Source organism: Podarcis gaigeae (assembly GCF_964106915.1).
Source record: "Podarcis gaigeae genome assembly, chromosome: 1".
In the NCBI taxonomy this organism is placed as follows: Eukaryota; Metazoa; Chordata; class Lepidosauria; order Squamata; family Lacertidae; genus Podarcis; species Podarcis gaigeae.
In genome coordinates, this window is record NC_139678.1 from 133,384,292 (window position 1) to 133,405,892 (window position 21,601).

At 41.0% G+C, this 21,601-nt stretch overlaps 2 protein-coding genes across 16 annotated transcripts in view; one reads left to right on the forward strand and one right to left on the reverse strand.

Annotated features, from left to right (window-relative positions):
* YBEY (ybeY metalloendoribonuclease) overlaps positions 1 to 21,601 on the forward strand; it is a 110,618-nt gene that overhangs the window by 49,624 nt on the left and 39,393 nt on the right. The gene's annotated exons all lie outside the window — the stretch shown is intronic.
* The window catches only part of ADARB1 (adenosine deaminase RNA specific B1), a 57,662-nt gene that overhangs the window by 5,603 nt on the left and 30,458 nt on the right, over positions 1 to 21,601 (reverse strand). For 8 of the 15 annotated variants that reach the window (XM_083708256.1, XM_083708249.1, XM_083708260.1 and 5 more), the window contains 5 exons: positions 17,550 to 17,664; positions 15,265 to 15,433; positions 12,767 to 12,915; positions 12,072 to 12,240; positions 8,571 to 8,752 (listed from right to left, as the gene is read on the reverse strand). In XM_083708256.1, the coding sequence (XP_083564382.1) occupies positions 8,571 to 8,752; positions 12,072 to 12,240; positions 12,767 to 12,915; positions 15,265 to 15,433; positions 17,550 to 17,664 (784 nt within the window). Of the gene's footprint in view, positions 1 to 2,666; positions 2,770 to 8,570; positions 8,753 to 12,071; positions 12,241 to 12,766; positions 12,916 to 15,264; positions 15,434 to 17,549; positions 17,665 to 21,601 lie in introns of all 15 variants that reach the window. The other 7 variants (XM_083708258.1, XM_083708257.1, XM_083708252.1 and 4 more) reach the window with 3 other exon arrangements.

A 21,601-nucleotide genomic window follows, 5' to 3' on the forward strand; every position in this document is an offset into this window, starting at 1 on the left:
AACAACCCTTTAAAAACCCCTTTCTGATGAAGTGGCAGCAGCTGGCCACTCCATTAGAGCCAAGCACAAGCAAAACTATGTCAAGCTCAGCATCATTCAGATGCTTTTATGTCCCCTCTTTCTGAGATGTGGATATCCAGTCAGGTATCACAATTCCAGGAAGAGAAGGGAAGAAAGTATGGATTAACTGATCTTATCTTATTAGCAAACTGCCATACTTCATTTTCCCCACATTTAGGGAAGAGCAAAAAGCAGCACTTCAGTCTTCAAGGGCAACTGGAAAGAGATCTCTATGGAAAAGAAATGGCAGCCCTGCTCTTCACCCCACAGAGCTCCAAGAAGAGAAACGTGCCGGGGGGGGGGGGACCAAGGGAGCTTAAAGGCACTAAAGGATAAGAAACAGCCACACCACAAGGGGGGAAATGTGCGGGACCACTTTTATCAATAGTGCTATGTTATGACAACAGAAATATACCAACAAGCAATGTAGCTATAAATGGCTCTAGGAATCTCTGGACTACATCGTTATAGTCAAGAAGCCGAATGATTTCCCGGTTTTAAAAAAAATAACAACACAAAAAAAGCCCTTAATGCATTTATAGAGGCTGAGAGAATCAAATGCTACAATAATGTTGTCTGAAATTTATAAAATTTATGTCATACAACCTCTGGCATTTTCTGGTTTCCTAGTTTTATATATATATATATATATATATATTTGCTTTCCATAGCCAATCCATGGTGGCACCTCTGGATGCTGCACCCCCCTGCAATCCCTACACAGATCTGGCTGACACAAGCCACAAAACCACAGCTCGCCCCTATACACGAAGCCAAGCCAAAGCACAACTAAGTGCAATACAGCCATCTTCTCAGGAAAACTCTTCACAAAGTTCAAGAGGTCAAGACACAAAGACTTTAGCAACTAATCCACACCTAATGACCCACCTAAGTGGTACTCAGGATATCACTCAAGAAATCACTCAAGGTATCTCTCAAGTAATTAAGGAACAAAAGAAGAAAAGGCACACTAGCCTGGGAACTTCCTCTCTGCCCAGAACATTGGAGGCTAGACACCACACCCCCTCTACAGTATTTATAGGAACTCAAACATTGAGATCCCGCTCTGTTCCAGTAACAAGAAGCCGAAAGCACCAGCCTGAAGATGACGAGTGAGACCTCGTCGAAACGTCGCCTAGACACCCCAACTTTTACACGGGAAGACACCCGAGGACACCAAAACCTGCATATATATATATATATATATATATATATGCAGGTTTTGGTGTCCTCGGGTGTCTTCCCGTGTCTTCCACGGGAAGACACCCGAGGACACCAAAACCTGCATTCCTGTACCCGTGAAAATCTACGAAAGCATATATATATATATATATATATATATATATATATATATATAAATTCACATTCTTCATTAGAAGAATGTATTCACTGACAAGAAGTTTTTGCAAACCCCTTAAAGCAGAACTTTATCCTAGGTTAGTCAAGTCATTGGAAGTACAACCCCATACATGTCAACCGTGAAGCCAAACTGAGTTCAAAGGCACTTCCTCTCAAATAAGTGGATGCGGGATTTCATCCTCGTTATCTCACAGAAATCAAGAAGCTGTTTGCAAAGTTTGGGTGTGCCAGGCCAGCCCACCCACAGCAGGAGACACTGAGCTGGGGCGGGGGCACTTTACACTCGATTTTGATATAATATTTTCTCTTCATACTGAAGTATCTGCTTAACCGGTATCTTAACCGGAAAAGTAACTTTTTAAAATTAATGATGGAAGTTGTGATGTTCTTTGTCCCAAGACCCCATATTTCTTTCTGAAAAAAATGAAAGCATGCTATTTCCCTTTCAAAAACTGAGAGTCACATGCTAGTAGCCAAGCTCTGCAAATCAAAGCAGTGGATTGGGCGGGGGGGGGGGGGAATGCTGTTTGACTTCAACTTTCAAGGTAACTGTTCCAACTTTTTAAAATGTATTATATAAGGGGCTCAGTATATACTGTCAAAATGTCCTTGAATGCAAAACGTGGTCTAAGTTCTTTAGATTCCCACCTATCCCATCAGTTGCTCCACCACTGAAATCCTTCTCAGTGAGCCCTCTAAAGCACAAAGGACAACTGCACCCCAGAAGCTAGCCAGAGAAAGCAGGAAATATGATGATGGGACACCAAGATCTGTTTCAGAATATGTTTAAAGTATCTTTAACAGGTATGTCAATCGGTTCTGAAAGCAGCCACCAGAGCAGCAGGAAAGTTATCCTCAACCCTCGAAAATGTTCCTAACCTCACTCTCTTTCTTTTTTCTTTTCTTTTTTGGATAATTTAATTCAAAAAAACATTTATTCAGAAGTTGCAATACAGTTGCAAAACATTTTCAATCCCTATATCCCCTCATTCTTTAAAGTGTCCCAAAGACCTTGTCCTCTTCTATGCAACTTGGCTCAGTCCACCCTGTGGTTCCCCCCCTTCTATTTGCCTAGAAGAGTCGTTCTACTCCCAGTCCATATATTCCCCTTCCTCTTCCCAAAGCGACGAATGATTTTCGAGGGTTGGCTCTTTTTATGTGATATGTCATGCAGGCTAATGGGCTGCCATGCTAACTGAAGCCAAAGCAACATACAAAAGTGTCTGATGACAAGAAGGAAATACAACCAATGGCAGCTGGGTAGTTCTCTCCATCCATTTTAGTTGATTAGTGTTATAGAAATTGTGACTCAACTGCCAGACTGCTAAAAGACGTGAGTTGCTCAAGTATCTGCAATAGTAAGAGAAGCAACAGTGAGACCTAGCATATCACCCTATGGGTGGAAGGGAGGAGCGATTTCACCAAACTGCTCTTAAATATAAAATTATCGAAAGCACTTTCGCAAGTATGGTCATCCGGAACAGCACGGCTTGAACTAGATTCTCCACTGAGAATGCCTATCTGTGATGGATAAAACCACCTTTCTGCTTTCCCCGGGACATTATATGCTGGGCATTTGCTCAATTTGTATGGATTCACCAGAGTAATGTTAATGTACAACCTGATACCTGTTATGGGGGTGAGGGGATGTTATATTTGTTGTTCTATATAAAAAGCCAATATGAATTGTTTCTTTCAGAAAAGAAGGAAATGTTTGTATTAACTTTGTCTTGGAAAAATCCTCGATATTTATGAATGTATATTCCTGTGAAGTGCAGTCTAACAGATAGAGAACAGGAGTGGTTCTTAATTCCGATCATCTATTACTCAGTGATCTGAAGATCTTATATCTTATAATCAACAATATCACTTGGAAACCTATTTGGACACATGGATGTCATTTATTAATGTATGTGTTAAAACTAGGTTTGATGAGTTATAATTTTTGGTGGATTATTCTTATTCTTAATGGGTGCTGCTGCTGGTTTTTTGGTCTTTTCCCTTTTTCTTGTTCTTTTCTTATATCTGCATTAAAAAAATCCACAAATAAAAATGGGGTGGGGATTAGTTGCCCTGAATGGAAGAAAGGGGTGTGAATGTAAGAAGCGGAGGTAATAGACAACCATACAAAGAATAAGCCTGGGGTTACAGAGTTCTATCAAGCTTTTAAATGAAGCAGCTCCTGTATTGATGGTTGTAATGCACAATGTAAGAAAGGAGAAATAATTTCACAAGAATCTGAAAATAAGGGAAGGGTACAGATTCAAGATAAAGGTGAATGAAGCTGGGTGTGGCTGAAAATCAAAAGAATGGAACTTGGTCCATTCAGTTCTCTGTATTTCCAAGCTTCACCTGGAAGCCCAAATCCTTGCTATCATAGGACACTTGTATTTTCAGGGCAACCACCAGGGCTCGTTTTATATGGCCCTCCCTTGCCTGTGACATCTCAGGAGATTGGGTGCTTACTTCAAAACCTAACAACAGATAAAGCTCATGGGGAATATATGCTTCCCCAGGAAATATTTAAATTTAACTCCTCTTGGTTGGCACCCATTTTGGCTAAGCTATTCTCTCATATCAAATGGACAGGGAACATTCCTGGTGGATGGTGGTCTAATATTATTGTTCCTCTGTAAAAAGAAAAAAGAAAAAAGTGAGAGATCTGATCCTAAAAATCATAGCCCAGTTAGTCTCTTGGATACTGGGTCAAAAGTTTGTGGAAGGTTTTTGTTGAATAAGCTTGAAACCTGGGCTGAGCAAAATGCCATCTTAGCTGAAGAACAGGCTGGGACCCAAAGGAAAGGAATGCAGTACTTTGGGCAGAAGCTTGGCTGCAGGAGTTGCCAGAAGGGAAGGTATATAAAAACCAATAAAAGGAAAGCAGTAAGTTTACTTTATGAAAGTCGTAAGAATCAACAACCAGCTACTTTGACAGTGTTTGATGCAGAAAAGTTACGACAGGGTGGAAAGAGAATTTTTTAAATGGTGTTTTAAGTAAATTTGAAGTAGAAGAAAAAAATCAATGTTGAATAACAGCATGTTATCATAAAGCAAGTACAAAATTATTAATAAATGAAACAATGCAGAAGTAAGTCTAGTTAGAAAGAGTGAGGAATGTCTACTTTTCATCTACATTTTTTGTTGTTTTTGTTGGGAATTTTGGCTTAGCTATAAGAAATAAACCAGCAAGTAAAGGGAAAGTTAGATATGTCAAAAACTGAAAGTATTTAAGAGGGTGATTCAGGAAACAGGAAGGTAGCATGATATACGATAAATAGATCCAAAACAGAATTTATTTGGTTTTGCTTAGAAGAGGACAAAGATACAGAATTTGTTTGAAAGTAAAGTGACATTAACACCCGTTTGATTTTATGGCATGTGGCTAACATCCAGTTTAGAGGATCTATATCCTCTCAGTTAATTTTGGTCTAGTTATAAAGATGGTTAAGAAGGAGTTTGTAATATAGAATAATTTAAATATCTCTTAGTTTGTAAGAATATCATTAGTGAATATGTGCATATTGCTGAAGTTGCTTTTTCAAAATCAACACACGAAAAGAGAACCCAAATGGAAGTTCAGTTACAGTAAAAAAAGGTGGGGTGGAGAGATATAATAGTTATGCAAATGTGATGTTAGATTGATTTTAATGATAATTGACTGTACTTGAGAATCTAAGAGCAACAATTGGCACACATCCCTCCTGGATGGTACGTTTAAGGTAAGCAAGTCAAAGAAGCAGTACGTGTTCAAAATCATGAGTTGATTGAAAAAAGGAATACCATAAAATTTCCAATATACCAATATTTACAATCCATAAATTGGGCACAAGATAAATCAAGAAGGGAATAAATGTTAATGCAAGGAAAGTGACCTCAAACATGTAGAATTTACTGATAAATGTAAATGAATGAAAGAACATGCATTGTGATATACAGTCTACTGATCTAAATACGGAAACAGCGAGATTATGGCAATATATATGGGAGAAGAGTGTGTGGAAGACATTAAACATAAATGAATTGGAAAATTCAAATGAAATAATAGCCAGATGGTACATGACTTCATGGAGGATGAAACATAGTTAGAAGGCAAAACGAAAAGCTGGAGATATAAATATCACAAGACAGATATGATGCAAATTCAGTGCAAATATCCAGTTATTCATAGGTGCAGATGGTGGACACGTTTAAGGAAATAACAGGGACAGATTACCAGAATTCTATTGGGATTTATAAATGGAATTAGATCAGAAACAGAAAAAATGAATTTTTATTTATCAATAGCAAAAATCTTAGCAGCTCAATACTGGGGGTGGGGAGAATGTAGCAAAAGTAATAGAATGGGAAATTGTGTTGGACTCTATTCAATTGTTGTTGGCATCTGTCTCGGGAGACAATGAAAGCATGTGCCTTCATGGATAAAGTCAAACCCGCCAGAGAGTTATAGCACCTGCTGTGGTTGCATTTAAATCCATGAAATGAACATACTGAGAGACAAATGGGGAAAAGGTAGAAAAAGGTGATCAAAAGCAGGAAAAGATGTTGGAATAGTTCTATTTTGATAAATTTCAAAATTTCCTATTCCATGACCTTTTGCTACTTTTACCTTTTTAGACACAACAGTAAGGACACTGTTTTAGGTACATTGAAGTATATTAAATTAATGAATAAGTAATATGAAACTGAAGTCTTTTTGATGCACTAATCAGATTTGGAGATTATTAATGTATTTTTACTATTGATAAGGCTGCATCCTGTGGCTCTTGGGAGGACAACGGATACATCAGCTCCCCCCATCTCGCTCTGGCATCATGTCGGACCTCCATCTGCTTCGCCACAAAAACATTTGCAGCCATGCCAGCACCAAAGAGACAGTCTTGGTAGGGCCAAGTAAAAGGGCGTGACACCCCTTGATATATTATAATTCAGTGGTTTCACGTTTCACTGCAAGAAGTTCAAGGCAATCCCCTGGGGAATGTACCAAGGCCAAAGATTTTTAGCACATTCTGTGTGTCAATTGGCTTATCAATGCCAGGGTGTCTGTGTCGTCCAGCAACTGGGTTTTTTTAATTACATAATTATCACTGCCTATATTTCATTTCCCTCTGACCTCATTGCTTACAAACCTCACTTCCCCAAACGAAGTTACCTGTAACTCAGGATAACACTTCATGCATTTGATGAAGGGGACTGCAGTCCATGAAAGCTTATGCCAAGCGACATTTGTTAGTCCTTAAGGTGTCACAAGGCTGTTTGTTGTTTCTGATTTACTAAAGTAATGTGTATTCTTTATTAGACCTTCCTGTTTCAGTATTTGATATTGCACAGTAGATTGCCCCAAGTCTGCTGACAAATCATAGGATTTGGGGTTATTAACAACAAAGAAAAAATGTTGGATTTGGAATAATTTTTCTGATAACAGCAAAAAAAAATGTACAGCTGAACTGCATCTTATGTGTACAGAATCATAGAACTGTAGAGTTGGAAGGGAAGTCCAACCCCCTGCAATGCAGGAATCCATGTAGTTCCATGACTGCTTTCGGAGACATTTTTCTTTCCTACAGTGCAGCTGGTTTACAGGTGAGATGTATGCTTGTATTTTTTTACTATTCTTACATAACAGCCCTCTAACAGGCAGTATCTGAGAAGATCACAAAGCAATCAAAAAACATTAAAATACAGTATAAAACAATAAATATGATAGAAAATTGATTTAAAAATTAAAGCACAATTAAAATACACTTTAAAACTTAATATAAAGGTGAGAGGCCCAGTTTTACCCCACTCACATTGCTTTTACCATCTTCATAAAAAGAATACTGAAGCTTTTTCATAATACAACTGCTTTTACCATCAAGGGGGAAAAGAAAGAAGTACAGGAAACCCGCCATTCACGCAGTTCAACATGTGCTCAACCATGCACACACGCATTGTGTCAAACCCAGAAGTGACCCAAAAACGTTACAGAAAGGGGCAGAGTGGAATGGGGTGTTTGCATATATTTGAAACATCATTGGAATTTCACTTAAATGTGTGGTGCCTTGGAATGTAACCTCCACGTAAATGGGGGGTTGCCTGTAGCCACATCTTTTCCTCTGCAGTGGTAAAAGCAGCTGAGGCAGGGATGGTTTTCATCAAGAAGGCAGCACAAGGGTGAAGAAGCTCCTGTCCTATGGCAGTGTCCCTCTTTGAATTGCCGCCTCAGTAGCTGAATTGCGGCTTTTTAAAGGACTCGTGCAGGAGCGGCAGGTGCGGTGGGGCAGCAACACACCAAGAAGGGAGGAGTGGCAAGGTTGGGACTGTGGGGCACATGGGCAGAATCAACCTGGCCCTCCTGCCAACCTTGCCACTGCCTGGGCCCACTCCTGCCCTATCCAGTAAAGCATCCAATATGGCACTGTTGAGAAGCAGGTGGAGAAATCTAAACCCTTAATAATATTGCTACATGTTTCCCTAATAAGGCACAGAAGGACATAGCCATAAGCAAGGACAGCACTGGGTGCTCCAAGTCGATGGCTTTTAACTATCTAACGGCCCCGAATTGTGGCCTAAGTCAAGAACCCTCATTACACGGATTCCAAGTCTTTCCTGAATGCCCTATTTATATTTGAGGTAGATCTCTCATTAACAAAAGGCAATGAGTAAAAACAGGGGTGTGCAGACAAACTCAGCCATCAAGGTGCCCGTCTTCATACCTTTTCATGATTAGTGCAAAGGTCTGTAGAGGACTTTTACGCATGTCCAAATGAACACACTTAGAAACCCTCCCACAAGTGGGACCCTGTCTTATCTGACCTAGGAATGACCTCATCTTCAGACCTTTGCCCAATTGGTCCAACGGTCTGAAGGGGTTTTTGAAGCAGATTCAGTTGAATAGACTGCGAAACTCTCCCATGGATGGAAACCCAATCTTATCTGGGAGAGTTTCTAACTGTGCTCAAATGAAAGCATTTTCAAACCCTCTCCAGACCTTTGCACTAGTGCAAAGACCTAAAGACCAACCTGCACGTCCGAGACACTGGGGTGGACCTTATGTATGTGCCCCTGACCCTGTTTTTACACACTGTGGGTTCAGGTGAATGCAATTTGCAAAATTTTGGAAATATACCAGAACTGAAAGAGCTGTTGTTTGCTTTTTATTACATACATACCACTGAGTAAAGGTCTGTTGAGTATATAGAGAGGGGGTAAATCTTCTATCTCTGCTATTCGCTGGTATACTGCTCTGGATAGATGGTCTCCATGGTACAAGCTCCCCAAGATAATGCTAGAGAAGTAAATTGGCTCAACAAAGAGGGTAAGTAATGCTCCTTGAATACCAAGCACGTTCCATCTAAAGGGAAACAAATGACACCATTTTGAATTAGGCCTGCAAACAAAACAAAAAAAAATATGAGTGACTATAGGAGAGTGGGGCAGATACCCTGCAAAAATGGTGGTGGCACCAGGTGTGTCAGGGTGAGCTTCCTACCCTAGCTGTGCTTCACTGTGTCTAAGGGCAAGAGAATCTCTTTTGAAGCCTAGCGAAGGTAGCTGAGTGACAACAAACAGTGCTAAAGGGCCATCATTCTGCAACTCACATAGAGCCTACAGGCTGTTCTAAGCCAAGGCTCAGAAAACAGCAGCATCCTCCCTTTGCCAGAAGAGGCAGAGGGAGGATTTGCTTCTACTTTTTAAAACACTAGCAGCAGATCTTTAAAATAATTAAAAACCAGTAGACCTCAATGGATAAGAAAAATAGCCATTTGGGAGATGCTGAAAGGTCATCACAGGTGAAAGAAATAGGTGATTCTAGCACAAGTGCTGTAAGGGCCCAATGTCCCCTTGGCTTTCCTGTTTAGAATATCTGCTGTTCTATTCATTTGAGTATCAGAAACTAGGTTCAAATCCCCACTTGGTATTGCATTCCAACTGATGCACCATCATTTGCAGGAATCGCACTGGCCCAGCCCTGGGACTATAAATTGAGCCCATCACAACCACTTCCCTGTTCATATATCCTTTGACAAAAATAAATCCCCCATGTTAATCTTTCAGAACATTGTGATGTGCAAACCACATGTCACCCCACATCCCAGATCTCAATGTTCCCAGGGCCCTATACCATTCCCCCACTCCCATTGTATACAGTTCTGGGTGTTTCCCACCTTTCTGACACCCACCAGCTAAGCTTCCTGAATGAATACTACATTTGCATTGCTCTTTTAGTCACCTTCCAGCTCAGTCCCTGCTCTACGGTCATGGCTAGACACCTCACATTTATATTTAACTCAAACATTTTAATGTTTCAATACAGTAAACAAAAACAAATAAACAATGCAAGCCACTGTCCCTCCAACATTTGTCCACTGCATTTTGAGAAAAGACATTTGCTTTCATATAACACGGCATACACCGACTGAGTAGTTCTCTTTCTTTATTCTCTCTCACTGAAACTCCTTAACTCCCAAACAAACTCAAACCAATAACATATCCGTCCTCCCCCCGCCCCCTCTGCCTTCAGGTGACATTCCCACAGGGAGACCTACATGGAGAGCATATATCTCTTCTCCCAACATTTTAGCCTATCAATACTAAACCCAAGTGTTTTCAGTCACACCTTAATCCCAAATGTATAAGTGAAAGATAACTGTAAACTCAGCATTGCCCAAGCAGTAAAGCTTATCTGAGTTTTATGCTCTTGTGAGCAACTGCACATCCATTTTCTATTTCACCATTTTGTCATGCCTAGTCACACTTTCCCCCACTGATGAGCTTGAACCTGGGCAAAGATGGAGCAAGTCTGCAAACTTTCTGAACACAGCACCCAGGCCCCTCTGAAGCGGAAAGGGCAGGTACTCTTGCTCTGGGCCTGCGAGGGCTAAGCTGGTTGGGGGTCTTTGCCAGGCTGCTTTTTAGTTTGAGTTAAGCACTAGATTACACTGCCTCTCAATATTAACTTCATCGTAGACAGAATACCTTCTTTATATTGGAAAAAACCTTTAGAGAAGTTTCTTCTAGGCATATATAACTTAAACACATGAATACAAGTACTCAGAGGCTTAAAAGGGAATTTCAGTGCTGCACCAGGTTTATTTCCCTTGTCCTCTTAGTCCTTTTTCACTCCCCTCTATGTCCCACACTGCCCTCTGTGTTTTTTCTGTCCCTCTGTTCCCTACTGTGCATGAAGGACAAAATAAATGAGGGAGCTATAGGATGAGATATGGTGCATAATTCACTGGCCAAGGTTCTCTGATTGATTTGTTTATCAGTCTCAGGGATTGCCAGGTGTAAAACAAGACAATTTTTCTCTAAATAATATAAAGCAGCACAATCCTAACTATGTCTACTCAGATGTAAATCCCATGCACATCAATGGTGCTTACTCCCATGTAAGGGGGTTAGGCTCCCACCCTTACTGTGCTAAATATCAGGAAAATCCAGCAAGCTTTGCTCTACAATCCTCTGCATCATTTTAATGCTTGTGGGGGTGGGGCAGGTTGCTAACATTTGTCATCCACAGAACCAAGTGATTTGTGTTCTTGCTTCCAGAAACAAGGTGCCCCCCCCACTCCCATAAAGCAAAATATTGCCTTTGCAAGAATATACCTAGTTGTTTGCTAAAATGGTCCTTTCCCAGTTGGATGCATGTGTAAAGCAACATTTTTTTTTTTTTGTTTTAGAAAAGTGATTCACACTAAAGCTTGCTAATAGCGAAAAGGTCATGAAAGCACATTAAGCCCGTTCTCATGTGCTGCACTGACTGGCCCAATTCAGGAGGCTGCTACCTGAAAAAACACCTCTTCTGGTGAGTGGACTGGAATTTAAGGGCATCTTCGCAGACTCTCCTCAGTGCCCCCTCCTGTTGAATTTGGAGAATGGCAACAAGGGGAACAGCAGTTTGCCTGCTTTACTAGACTTCGGAGACACATGTGAAAACTTTTCCTCAAAGTGTTTTTAGCTGCAGTTTTAAGAGTAGCTGCTTTCACAGTCGGTGCTTTTAATATTCTCAGTGGGGATTTTCTGTTCATTTAACCTTCTGTTTAAATTGGAATTTTGTTAATTAATGCAGTTTCAGTATTTGCATCTCGTAGTACTGTATGCTGTGCTTTAATTGTAAGTGACCTAGAAGTATCTTGTGTTAAGTAACATCTACATTTAACAAAGAACAACGATAAATAGTTAAGTAAGAAAAGGCATGAACTCAGCCCTTTGTTGCTATCTTGAGTTTGTTTGCTTGGGGTGGGGGGTCACACTTCTCCCCAATCCAGTTGTATTAAAAACTTGGACCTGTCAATCAATTTCATTTGGTAATTCTTACTTCTCTTCCTGGGGACACTTTTAACACAACTTCTCAGTCTGAAGCAGGAAATAGTCTCTATGTGTTGTCTCTTTTCCCTCTTTCTTTCCAACCACTCCATTTAATTTCCCCTCCCACCTAGCAGTCAGGTTTTTTTCCTTTCAGATTTTCTGTGCCATTGAGTCTCCAGTCGCCTTGGGGGTTTTCCTCTTCCCTAGGGTTTTTTTTGTTTGTTTGTTTGTTTGTTTTTTGTTTTTTTGCTTTAAGAGGTGCCAAGTAAGGTGTCTGATGGCATCCTGACCCCTATGGTGTCACTGTCCTGGGGACCCTCCATCTAGCAATATGGAAGTTGGACAGAGGAGAAATAGTTTACCTGGCTATCTTATCACTGCACGACATAGTAAGCAATCTTTCTCCCTGTAGGACTCCATCCCACGTCTGGATTGTAGTTGTAGATCTGACAGGGATTGTTCCTTCCCCGGATTCGATTTTCGTCCGTAGCTGTCCTCTTGCTTTCCGGTTTGGATGTCTGTCTCCCTGATCTAAGTGACAGAAGCAACCACTGTTCATGCAAGGAAAAACTATGCTTTCTAAGAAAATTCAGCCCTGTTTTCCATTACTCATTTGGGACGACAGCAGTTAGGAAAAAAGTTGTGTGAACTAAAAAAAAACAAAACTTCTAGAGTGCCTCATTTATAGAAAATCACATCCAATACTTTTTTGCAAGGCTTATTTCACACTGTTCTACATGGTGCAACCTTTTATTTATTTTAACAGAATATCCCATTTTCAAACTGAAATTTCCAATATGGCTTACAAGCAACAATAAAGCCATGATGAAATGATCCATAGATGCATAACCAATTAATTCCTCCACAATCTTTGTAATGTATGAAGTGGAACTGAGGTGTTAGCCCTCCTAGATAGTGTGGCTTTTATAATATGAAGACAACTAAACAATTTAATTTTCAGTAAAAAGCCAATCTAGATTTTCATAAACTACGAAAGCTATTTTCAATAAATTGTTTTCTCTCAAACATCCCCATTACTAGGTGAAACTTGTCCTACCTTCTTGTGCTGCTTCATGAGGTGAGAAAATCCGAGCATCGCCACAAGGAGAGGTGCTGATATAGAGATGAAACTGTACATTTTCTCTCAATTTAAACCCACTTCGTTCTGATTTGATAAAAATAGATTTTTGCTGATCTTCCTTACTACTGAAACAAAGTGCAGCAATGTTATTAAAAAGGTGTTTTGGTTTTTCTAATTACAACAAGCAAGAACCAAAGTTTACCATAACTTGATTTTAACTCTTATGGTGTAATACTCTAACTGAGTCTAGGACTGCTTTTTCTTACTTAGCTGAACATTTTGCTGAGCAATTTCCACATATAGCAGAATGTGTCTCAGGAGTGAAGCTTCAAAGTAGGGCCTAAGCTCCTTTGTCTAACAACCTCAAGGAGCATCTTAATTTATCTAAGTTCTCCCTTTTCCATTCATTAAAAATTGTTGCAGAGATATTACATAAAAGTGGGAAGATATACAGTTTAAGAGCACTGTTTTGTATCAATCAAGGTAAGTCCAATTTGCTCCAAACATGAAAATTTCATTTAAGCCAAGGTTATAAGTTTTGTATGGTTGTTGTTGTTTTGCTTTGTTTTGTCTTTTGCAAGGGCAATGGAATATATGGAATATATACATCTGTTTCCATGTCTTATTGATCCATTTATAGTGGAAGCGTAATTAAATGAAGTCCCTAATTTGTCCAGAGGGATTAATCAGCAAAAGCTCAAATTTCCTGTGATTCACTTGGAAAATCTGAAACCTCACTATGTAGTAAATCAATTGCTGCAATGTTGGCATAGATATTGCAACAGTCAGGTATAAAACTGTTCACTGCCATATACTTTTCTGTTCAATATTACCTATCTTAATTCTTTTCATCATTGCATCCTGCCTAATGGCCTCTCCAAAAGGCTTATTGAATAAGACCAAAGAGAACATTTCTGGGCCCTCCCCAAATCAGGAACTTTTTGGATCTTATACTATTGACATTAGCCTGAGCAGCTGGTTGGGCATAAAAGACCTAGATAGCCTGGAAGAAGTCAGGGCCAAACTGAATAACTCATAATAATTTTATGACAGTCTCCAAGACAAAAGGCTCTCTGTGCCAAATGACAATTCTGTGAACAAAATATTTTTTTGTTTGCAGTAATGAAGTATATTTAGAGATAAGAATATATTATCTGCAATCTGTTTATCTGAAATAAATTTTGATCATAACTGATAGAAAAGCTACTTATTATTTTGAGCTTTGAGGCTATTAAGGATGTAAACATGTTACCTTCCGCATTCAGGAGGGAGGTTTGTTGACACATCTAAACTGGGGTGCCCTCCCTCCCTTGTTTGAGTACGAATGTTATTTTTGCTTCCCTCCAAATATAGGAAATCATCCCATTTTGCCTCTACATACTTTAAGGACCCTAAATTAAAAGGCAGTTTCCAGGATGTAGCAGAGGGGGCCACTCAAAAGGAAAGAGATATTTTAAAAATCAATATAAACATACAGTGGTGCCTCGCAAGTTTTTTCTTCTTGAGAGCTTTTCGTCTTGCAAAGCACGGTTTCCCATAGGAATGCATTGAAAATCAATCAATGCGTTCCTATAGAGACCGTCCGGGGACAGAGGGGAAGCGCCGCGCGCCTTCCCCTCTGTCCCCGGACCTGTTTTAAAGCAAGGGGCGGCGGGGAGAAGATTGCTTCTCCCCGTTGCCTGCCCCGCAATCTGCCTCCACCCCTCTGTCCCCTCTTTTGAAGCAAGGGGCGGAGGGGAGAAGATCGCTTCAAGGGGTCCGAGGACCGGAGATTGCGGGGCTGGCAACGGGGAGAAGCGATCTTCTCCCCGCCGCCCCTTGCTTCAAAAGAGGTCCGGGGACAGCGGGGAAGGCGCGCTGCGCTTCCCCGCTATCCCCGGAGCTTGCGGGGCAAGCTTCGTTTTGCGAAGCAAGCCCATAGGGAGATGCGTCTTGCGAAGCGGCTAAGAAAACGAAAAACTCCTTCGTCTAGCGAGTTTTTTGTCTTCCGAGGCGTTCGTCTTGCGGGGTACCACTGTATAGATTTCACCCAGATGCACTTTATTTTATTTATTTGTTTGTTTCATATAATTTCTAAACCACTCAGAGGGGATTCCAGCTATTCTTCTGGTCACCAATTCTGACTTTTAATGTACACTTCAACGTAAAACAAACCATATGCTTCCAACTGTCAGTTCAGCATATGTTAAAAATGAAATCTTACACATTATGAATTCTTTGAAAAATAAAAGGGCAGGATTGCACCAATCCAGGCCAAAGATGTAAAGAAATATTTATACTAATGCTAGTGTCATATCCATGTTCCAGAATAAGGCAACTAGCTATCCATCTCTGCTGATATTAGGACCCCAGCAGATCATCACAGAACCTCACAGGATCACATCCCAAGACTGTAATCCTAAACACAATATGATCAATGGAACTTTCTTCTATGCTTAAAACTGGGATGCAAGGGAATTGTTCCTTAAACTTACCATAAGAGCAGTTCAAGTTGTGTATAGAGAAATTTAAGCAAGCATCTACGTGCTATAATTTCTGCATGGCAATCGTTCAATGCAAGACCACGATCACTCATATATTCTCCATTAATGCATTTTGTTCCTGTAGAAACACTTATAACCTGAGCATCTTTCACATCAGTACCTGGGAAGACAAAAGGGAAAGCATATAAATATATTTTTAGAAGACTTGTTTGGTGAAATATGGTAGCCTTCTTGAATGTCTTCTTGAAGGTGTGGCTTGGGGGACAATACTGCACCAGATGACCTTCAGCTACATCCTAGTCGTATATATTCTGAAGGCATACTTGGGGTGGAAATGAAGTCACACTAATATCTGTTCATGAAACTTGGGTTGCCTTTAAAATTTTGGAACTACATAAAAATTCAGCAAAGTATTAAAAACTACAGAACCCCACATTTTGTGGTTTGAGTGTCAATTACTCAGTTTGGGGGTGGCACAAAATGCTGGGTTTGTAGCACAAAACGTTGGCATCAGTTTGGGGGGAATCCTGAATTTGGGGGCAACACATTAATGAAGCTCTTCTGGAACAGACATCTAGTCTTGCAGGTTCCTCTTCTTGGTTTGTCTGTGTCTCTTCCGCCCCTGCCCACAAACGCCAAGAGGACTAGGTTGGGAGACTCTATCCACCCACAACGGCAATATTGCTCCATTTTCTATGTGCCACTTCATCCAAACACCAAACCCTCCTCCCCACTCATTTACCTGCTTTGTACAAAAAGGAAACAGATTTAAACTGCTGCTGCCACATGAAGTTTGAGCTTAAAATTGGGATTCTATTTCAATCCACTAGAGATTTTAGATAACCATTAAAGCAAATGTTTTACTTTACTGGGACAGAAGATTCAATTCTAACAAAAAAAATTCCTCCCTTCTCAACTTTAGTATGCTAGGAATCAATTTTTTAAAAGCTAAGTTTTGATGCTGGGTACTGTTTGCAGAACACTAGAAACCATGGTGAGATTGGGTTTCTTGATAGAACCAAAGCTTTCCAGAGACATTCTCTGAACACTCAATGCCCAGCCATATACACCTGGCATCCTGTATAAAAGAAAGGACCAGACCCTCAACTGGAAATTCCAGCCTCCGGCCTACAGTTATTGGTTACTAAAAGGGAGAGAGAGAGAGATTTTTCCCCCTCTTGCATAACACTAGCATATGAGCTCATTCAACGCAGCTGAGGGTTCAACCACACTTCTGCTTGTCCTGTGCTGAGAAAGCACAGGGCTGAGCAGTTTTCTGCTTGATCTGCACTTTCTGAGTGTTTCCGGCCCTTGCCCCACTCCTTTCCCAGGCAAAACCTATTCATTAGTTTTAAATCAGAACTAATGGCAATCTGCAGAAAATCCAATTGCCCTTTGCTCCGATGGAGTGCTAAACCATGGTTTTCCCCAGAGGAAAGCAGGAGGGCAAGAGGAAGTGTGGAAGATCCAGGACAGACAAAAGGAACATAGTTAAAGTATCAAATTCACTACCATAAGATATTGTGATGGCCATCCATTTTTATGGCTTCCAAACAGCCCATGCACTACCTGCCGTGCCTCTGACTACAAGTCAGGAGAGGGCTATAGTGTCTTGCTGCATTGTCCCAGTGAGAACCATGACAGAGCGGCGGCCAAGTCTCATCAAGTCCAATGACCATTTCCCCTTCCTTCTGATCCATGTGGGTATAAATGATGCCGCCAGACTCATGGAAGATGGAGCAAGTTTGTTTTCTGCTGCTTCAGAGTGTAGGATCCAAACCAATGAATTACAAGAAAGGAGACTCCAGCTCAACATTAGGAAGAGGCTGCAGAGCTTGCCTCACAAGAGGGAAATGAATTTTTATTAAAAATGAAAGCTATGTTTTTTGTACAAGGACACACTCCTAATATTTGCCGAGAGAGAGCGAGAGAGAACCTAAAAATGCCAAGCCTCTGACAGCACGGATTCTATCAGTGAAATGGGAAGAGAAGCCATTTTCAATGCTTCCTCCTCCCACCTCTAAATCTGTTCCCCCACAGTGCCTCAGCACTACCTGAGCAACACCTCTTGATACAACCTGTTACATTTAGAGACAAGTAGTTTGGACTAAATTTACTAATCCTATTTTATGAATGAAGAGATCTCAATATTTTAAAGCAATAGAAACTATATATAAAATGTAAATATCCATTCACCTTTACCGTTTTATTTTGTAAACCAACAGAGGGCAAAAGGCCAAATCAGTGGGGGAGGCATGTTTTTGGTTTGTTTTTACCTGTTGTCATGACTACTCCAGATAGCACTTTTCTGCGTGCATGGGGCGATGTAAAATTATCTGTCAAATCGCTGAATTTATCTACCACCAAGCGTGCAACAGCATCAGCTAAAACCTGCAAAAATCAGACAAATATATTGGATAATTCATCAAAACAGAGCTGCCTTTAAAACATTTCAAAATGGATTTAAAAACCTGTATGGTATTTTTATTTAATTAGTTTTTAAAGTTCTATACTGCTGTTCATCCAAGGATCACAGGGAATCTTTGTAATATTTACTAGAATTGATTGGTGCTGTTGTTTCAAATTACTGCTGATTCAAAGTGTTGAAGAGTTTATATCCATGCCCTTCAGGCATCTCTACAAACTATGCTGTGTTTTATGGAAGCCCTTAGTGCTGATCATGGAACAGATAATTTTAAATTCAGGGAATGAGGCTGCATGCACAACATTCACAACATTCAATTTTTAACAAGGCTCTAGCCTTCATTATGAGATCTTCTGTAGAAAATTTGAGGTATCTAAGATGGTATTTCCATGGAATGCATCCATAATTGGCTTGTAAAGCATATTCAAAGGGTAAGAACTAATGGAATTCAAACCAGAAAGTTGTACCAAGTGGTGTTCCATTGAGGTTGGTCTTGAGTCCATTATCATTCATTACATTCATAAGTGACTTGAATGGAGTGAACAGTACCGCAACCAGATCTGCAGAGAATGCCAAATTTGGAGGGATTGCAAATACTTTGGTGGATCATGTAAGTTTATAATATATATATTTATAACTGAAAAGCCAAGCAGACTACAATAAAGCATAAACTGAACATATTAAATATAAATATATAGAAAAAGACACAGTCATAAAATAGTAACTCTTTGGCTAGACATTAAGACAGGCAATAAGGATTTTGAGATTAAAGTGAATTATAAACTGAGTTCAAATTAAACGTATGCTTTGGGGGTGATAGTGCCAGTAAACTGTGGCTTGTATGTAGAATTATACAAATTTATGGTGACATGCAACTGAGAAGAGTCCTCGTTGCTTGAGGAATAGGTTGGGGAAGGGTTTAGATCTAGGATCTCCTGTCTCATAATGTAATCTTACATTGCCTGACCCTTAAGGATCCCTTGCATTATGTGAGAGCTGCATAAATATACCTTCTAAATATACCTGTTATAATAGGATTCAATTTAATTTGCAGGAACTTTTAAGCCTCGTTAAAAGTGTTACAAAAAGCACTCACTTTAAGAACTGGGCCATTGTCGGGCTTCCCAACAATCTATGATTGATCTGGAATATTCTAAATTAACATTCTTGAAAGAATAAAAACAATTGGTATTAGTTATAGAAGTTTACAATGTGAAACGGGTGGAGACCCTTTTCTAGCTCGAGGGCCGCATTCCCTTCTGAGCCACTTTCCAGGGGCCAAATGCCAGTGGCAGGCCGGACAAGAGGCAAATGTGGGCAGAGGGATATGTAAAAGTTTCACTTCCGTCCAGTAGGCTAGTTTTCACATGCTCACACGTCCCTCTCTATCCTCTACTCAGGCAAGCAAGTCCTCAGAGTTCCAATCAGGCAAACACCCTCAAGCAGCATGTGCGAGAATGGTGGTGAGGGGTGTGGCCTGAGGAAAATGGGGGCGTGTCTGGAGAGGGGGCAGGACCTGGGAGGAGTCTCCCAAGACCTGATGGAGGAGGCCTGCAGGGTTCCCCACCCCTGATATCAGAGGATTCTTACGGTATATTATAGAAATTTGTTTTAAAGGCTGAGTACATTTTTAGGAAGGGACGCGGGTGATGCTGTGGGTTAAACCACAGAGCCTAGGACTTGCCGATCAGAAGGTTGGCGGTTCGAATCCCTGTGATGGGGTGTGCTCCCGTTGCTCGGTCCCTGCTCCTGCCAACCTAGCAGTTCGAAAGCACGTCAAAGTGCAAGTAGATAAATAGGTACTGCTCTGGCGGGAAGGTAAACGGCGTTTCCGTGCGCTGCTCTGGTTTGACAGAAGCGGCTTAGTCATGCTGGCCTCATGACCCGGAAGCTGTACGCTGGCTCCCTCGGCCAATAAAGCGAGATGAGCACTGCAACCCAGAGTCGGCCACGACTGGACCTAATAGTCAGGGATCCCTTTACCTTACATTTTTCGGGGGGGGTGTTAAAACATAAGCATAAAGTGAGTGGAAAAGTTTCATGTAAATTCTCTCTGATTGTTTGGATTCCACTACCACTCACACTATCATTTACACAGCACTCTTAATTTATAGTCACAGCAGCCATACGTAGGCTATAGCATGGGCACAAAAAATAGTGTGACAAATGGAATTAAAGTCACTTAACATACTACCGTGTATTTCCATGTATAAGATGACCATTTTCGTGATAAATTGGGGGTCATCTTATACATGGGTTAATGCGTTAAGTAAGCAAGGGCTGGTGGAGCTACGGCAGTAGCAGGAGACAGAGGCAAGGAGCTTGCCCACTCTTCTCGGTTTAGGAAGAGTACGTGGTGAGCCCTCAACAAACTTACAAAAGATGCTCAACAACTGTTTTTGCAATTTCTCCAAAAAAAACCCAACTTTCTTAATTTTTAAATTTCTTAATTTGGGGCTCCCCAATTCACTGAAAAATACAGTATTTACCAGGAAATCAATATGACCTATGTCCACTTTCATTCTTTTCAAACTGAATCAGGAGCTTTATAGGCTTCAAAGAGTTTGTATAAAAATACTCAACAGCTATTGCCTCTCCATATTCCCAAACCTGTGGCTAATGTATGCAGAAGGAAGAATGAGACGACAATCGGAGGAGGCGGTGCCTGCAGACAGCTCCCATGGCAGCTGACTCCATGAGATCTAGAAGGGGGCATCAGAAGGTCACTTCCCACTGACCCCTCCTACAGGATCTTGTTCCCTAACCCCTGTAGGTTTTCCATTGTTCTTTCTACCTCCCCCGAATTCCAGTACTTAGTTGCTCTGACTGGTCATCCTGGTTGCTTATTTTCTCTCTCTCTCCATGTTGCCTATTTCTGACCTTCAGTTGCGATGTGTGGTTGATGGTGCTCAGGCAGTGATGTCTGATAACCTCAGGTACCACAGCACTGTGCAAGCTAGGTTTGGGAATCGGAGCAGTGTGGGGTTTACCACATGCTTCCTTTGGAGGCCTGCTTTGACAGCACAGGTGTATTGTGTTCAGCTAAGACAGATCTATGAGCAACACTGCACTGAACTGGAGGAATTAAAAATGCTACCTACCACAAGTTTCTTGATCCAGCAAGATGGTGGAGGCAATGCTCATAGTTTCATTGCTTCCAGGATCCCTAGTCTCCCCTCTACAAAGGCAAGGTAGCCATACAATGGGAAGATGAGTGGCACCACAGAAAGTATGAGCACTAATTTCTCTCATAAAATTGCATGTAGCACTGCATTCTATAAAAAATAGAGCAAAGTATACTACAGTATATGGACATTGTTAGAATGGGATCAAAACCTGCCCCCAAACATTGGAGTGTCAGGAATAGGGACAAATTTGTCTCCTGCAGAGACCATGGAATAAAATAAGGAGTGGTATCCAACTAAAAACTTCTGTTAGCGCAACGACTTTTGGCCATGCAATAAAACTTCCTCTCCCTCTCCTCTCCCCACATATCCTCCTCCTGTTCTGGGGGTTCCCTCAGTCCTTCAGAGCAGATGTAGGGAGGGAGCAGGAGGAGAGGAGTGGGAGGGAAGCTCCACTGAACAGGCAGAAGTCCTTGCACTCAGGGAAAAATATGGCTGGGCACTGCCCAAGGGTTGAACCATTAACAGGGTCCAGTGGGTGGGTGGCTTTTTTCAACTCCACAGTGAGCAGTTGGGGGAGCAATCTGCCTATGTGTGATTCTTTACCATCTTCCTCAGAAGAAAATGACAGTCTTTCACCTCGAGCGAGAACTTTAAAGGGGTGCCCTCAGGGTTTGTGCTGGAGTAGAGGCAAACACTATTTATTGAACAGACTTGTCTCTGATGGTAGAGTTCCCAGTGTATGGATGGGGCGAAGGGGGGCTGCTACTAATGTCAG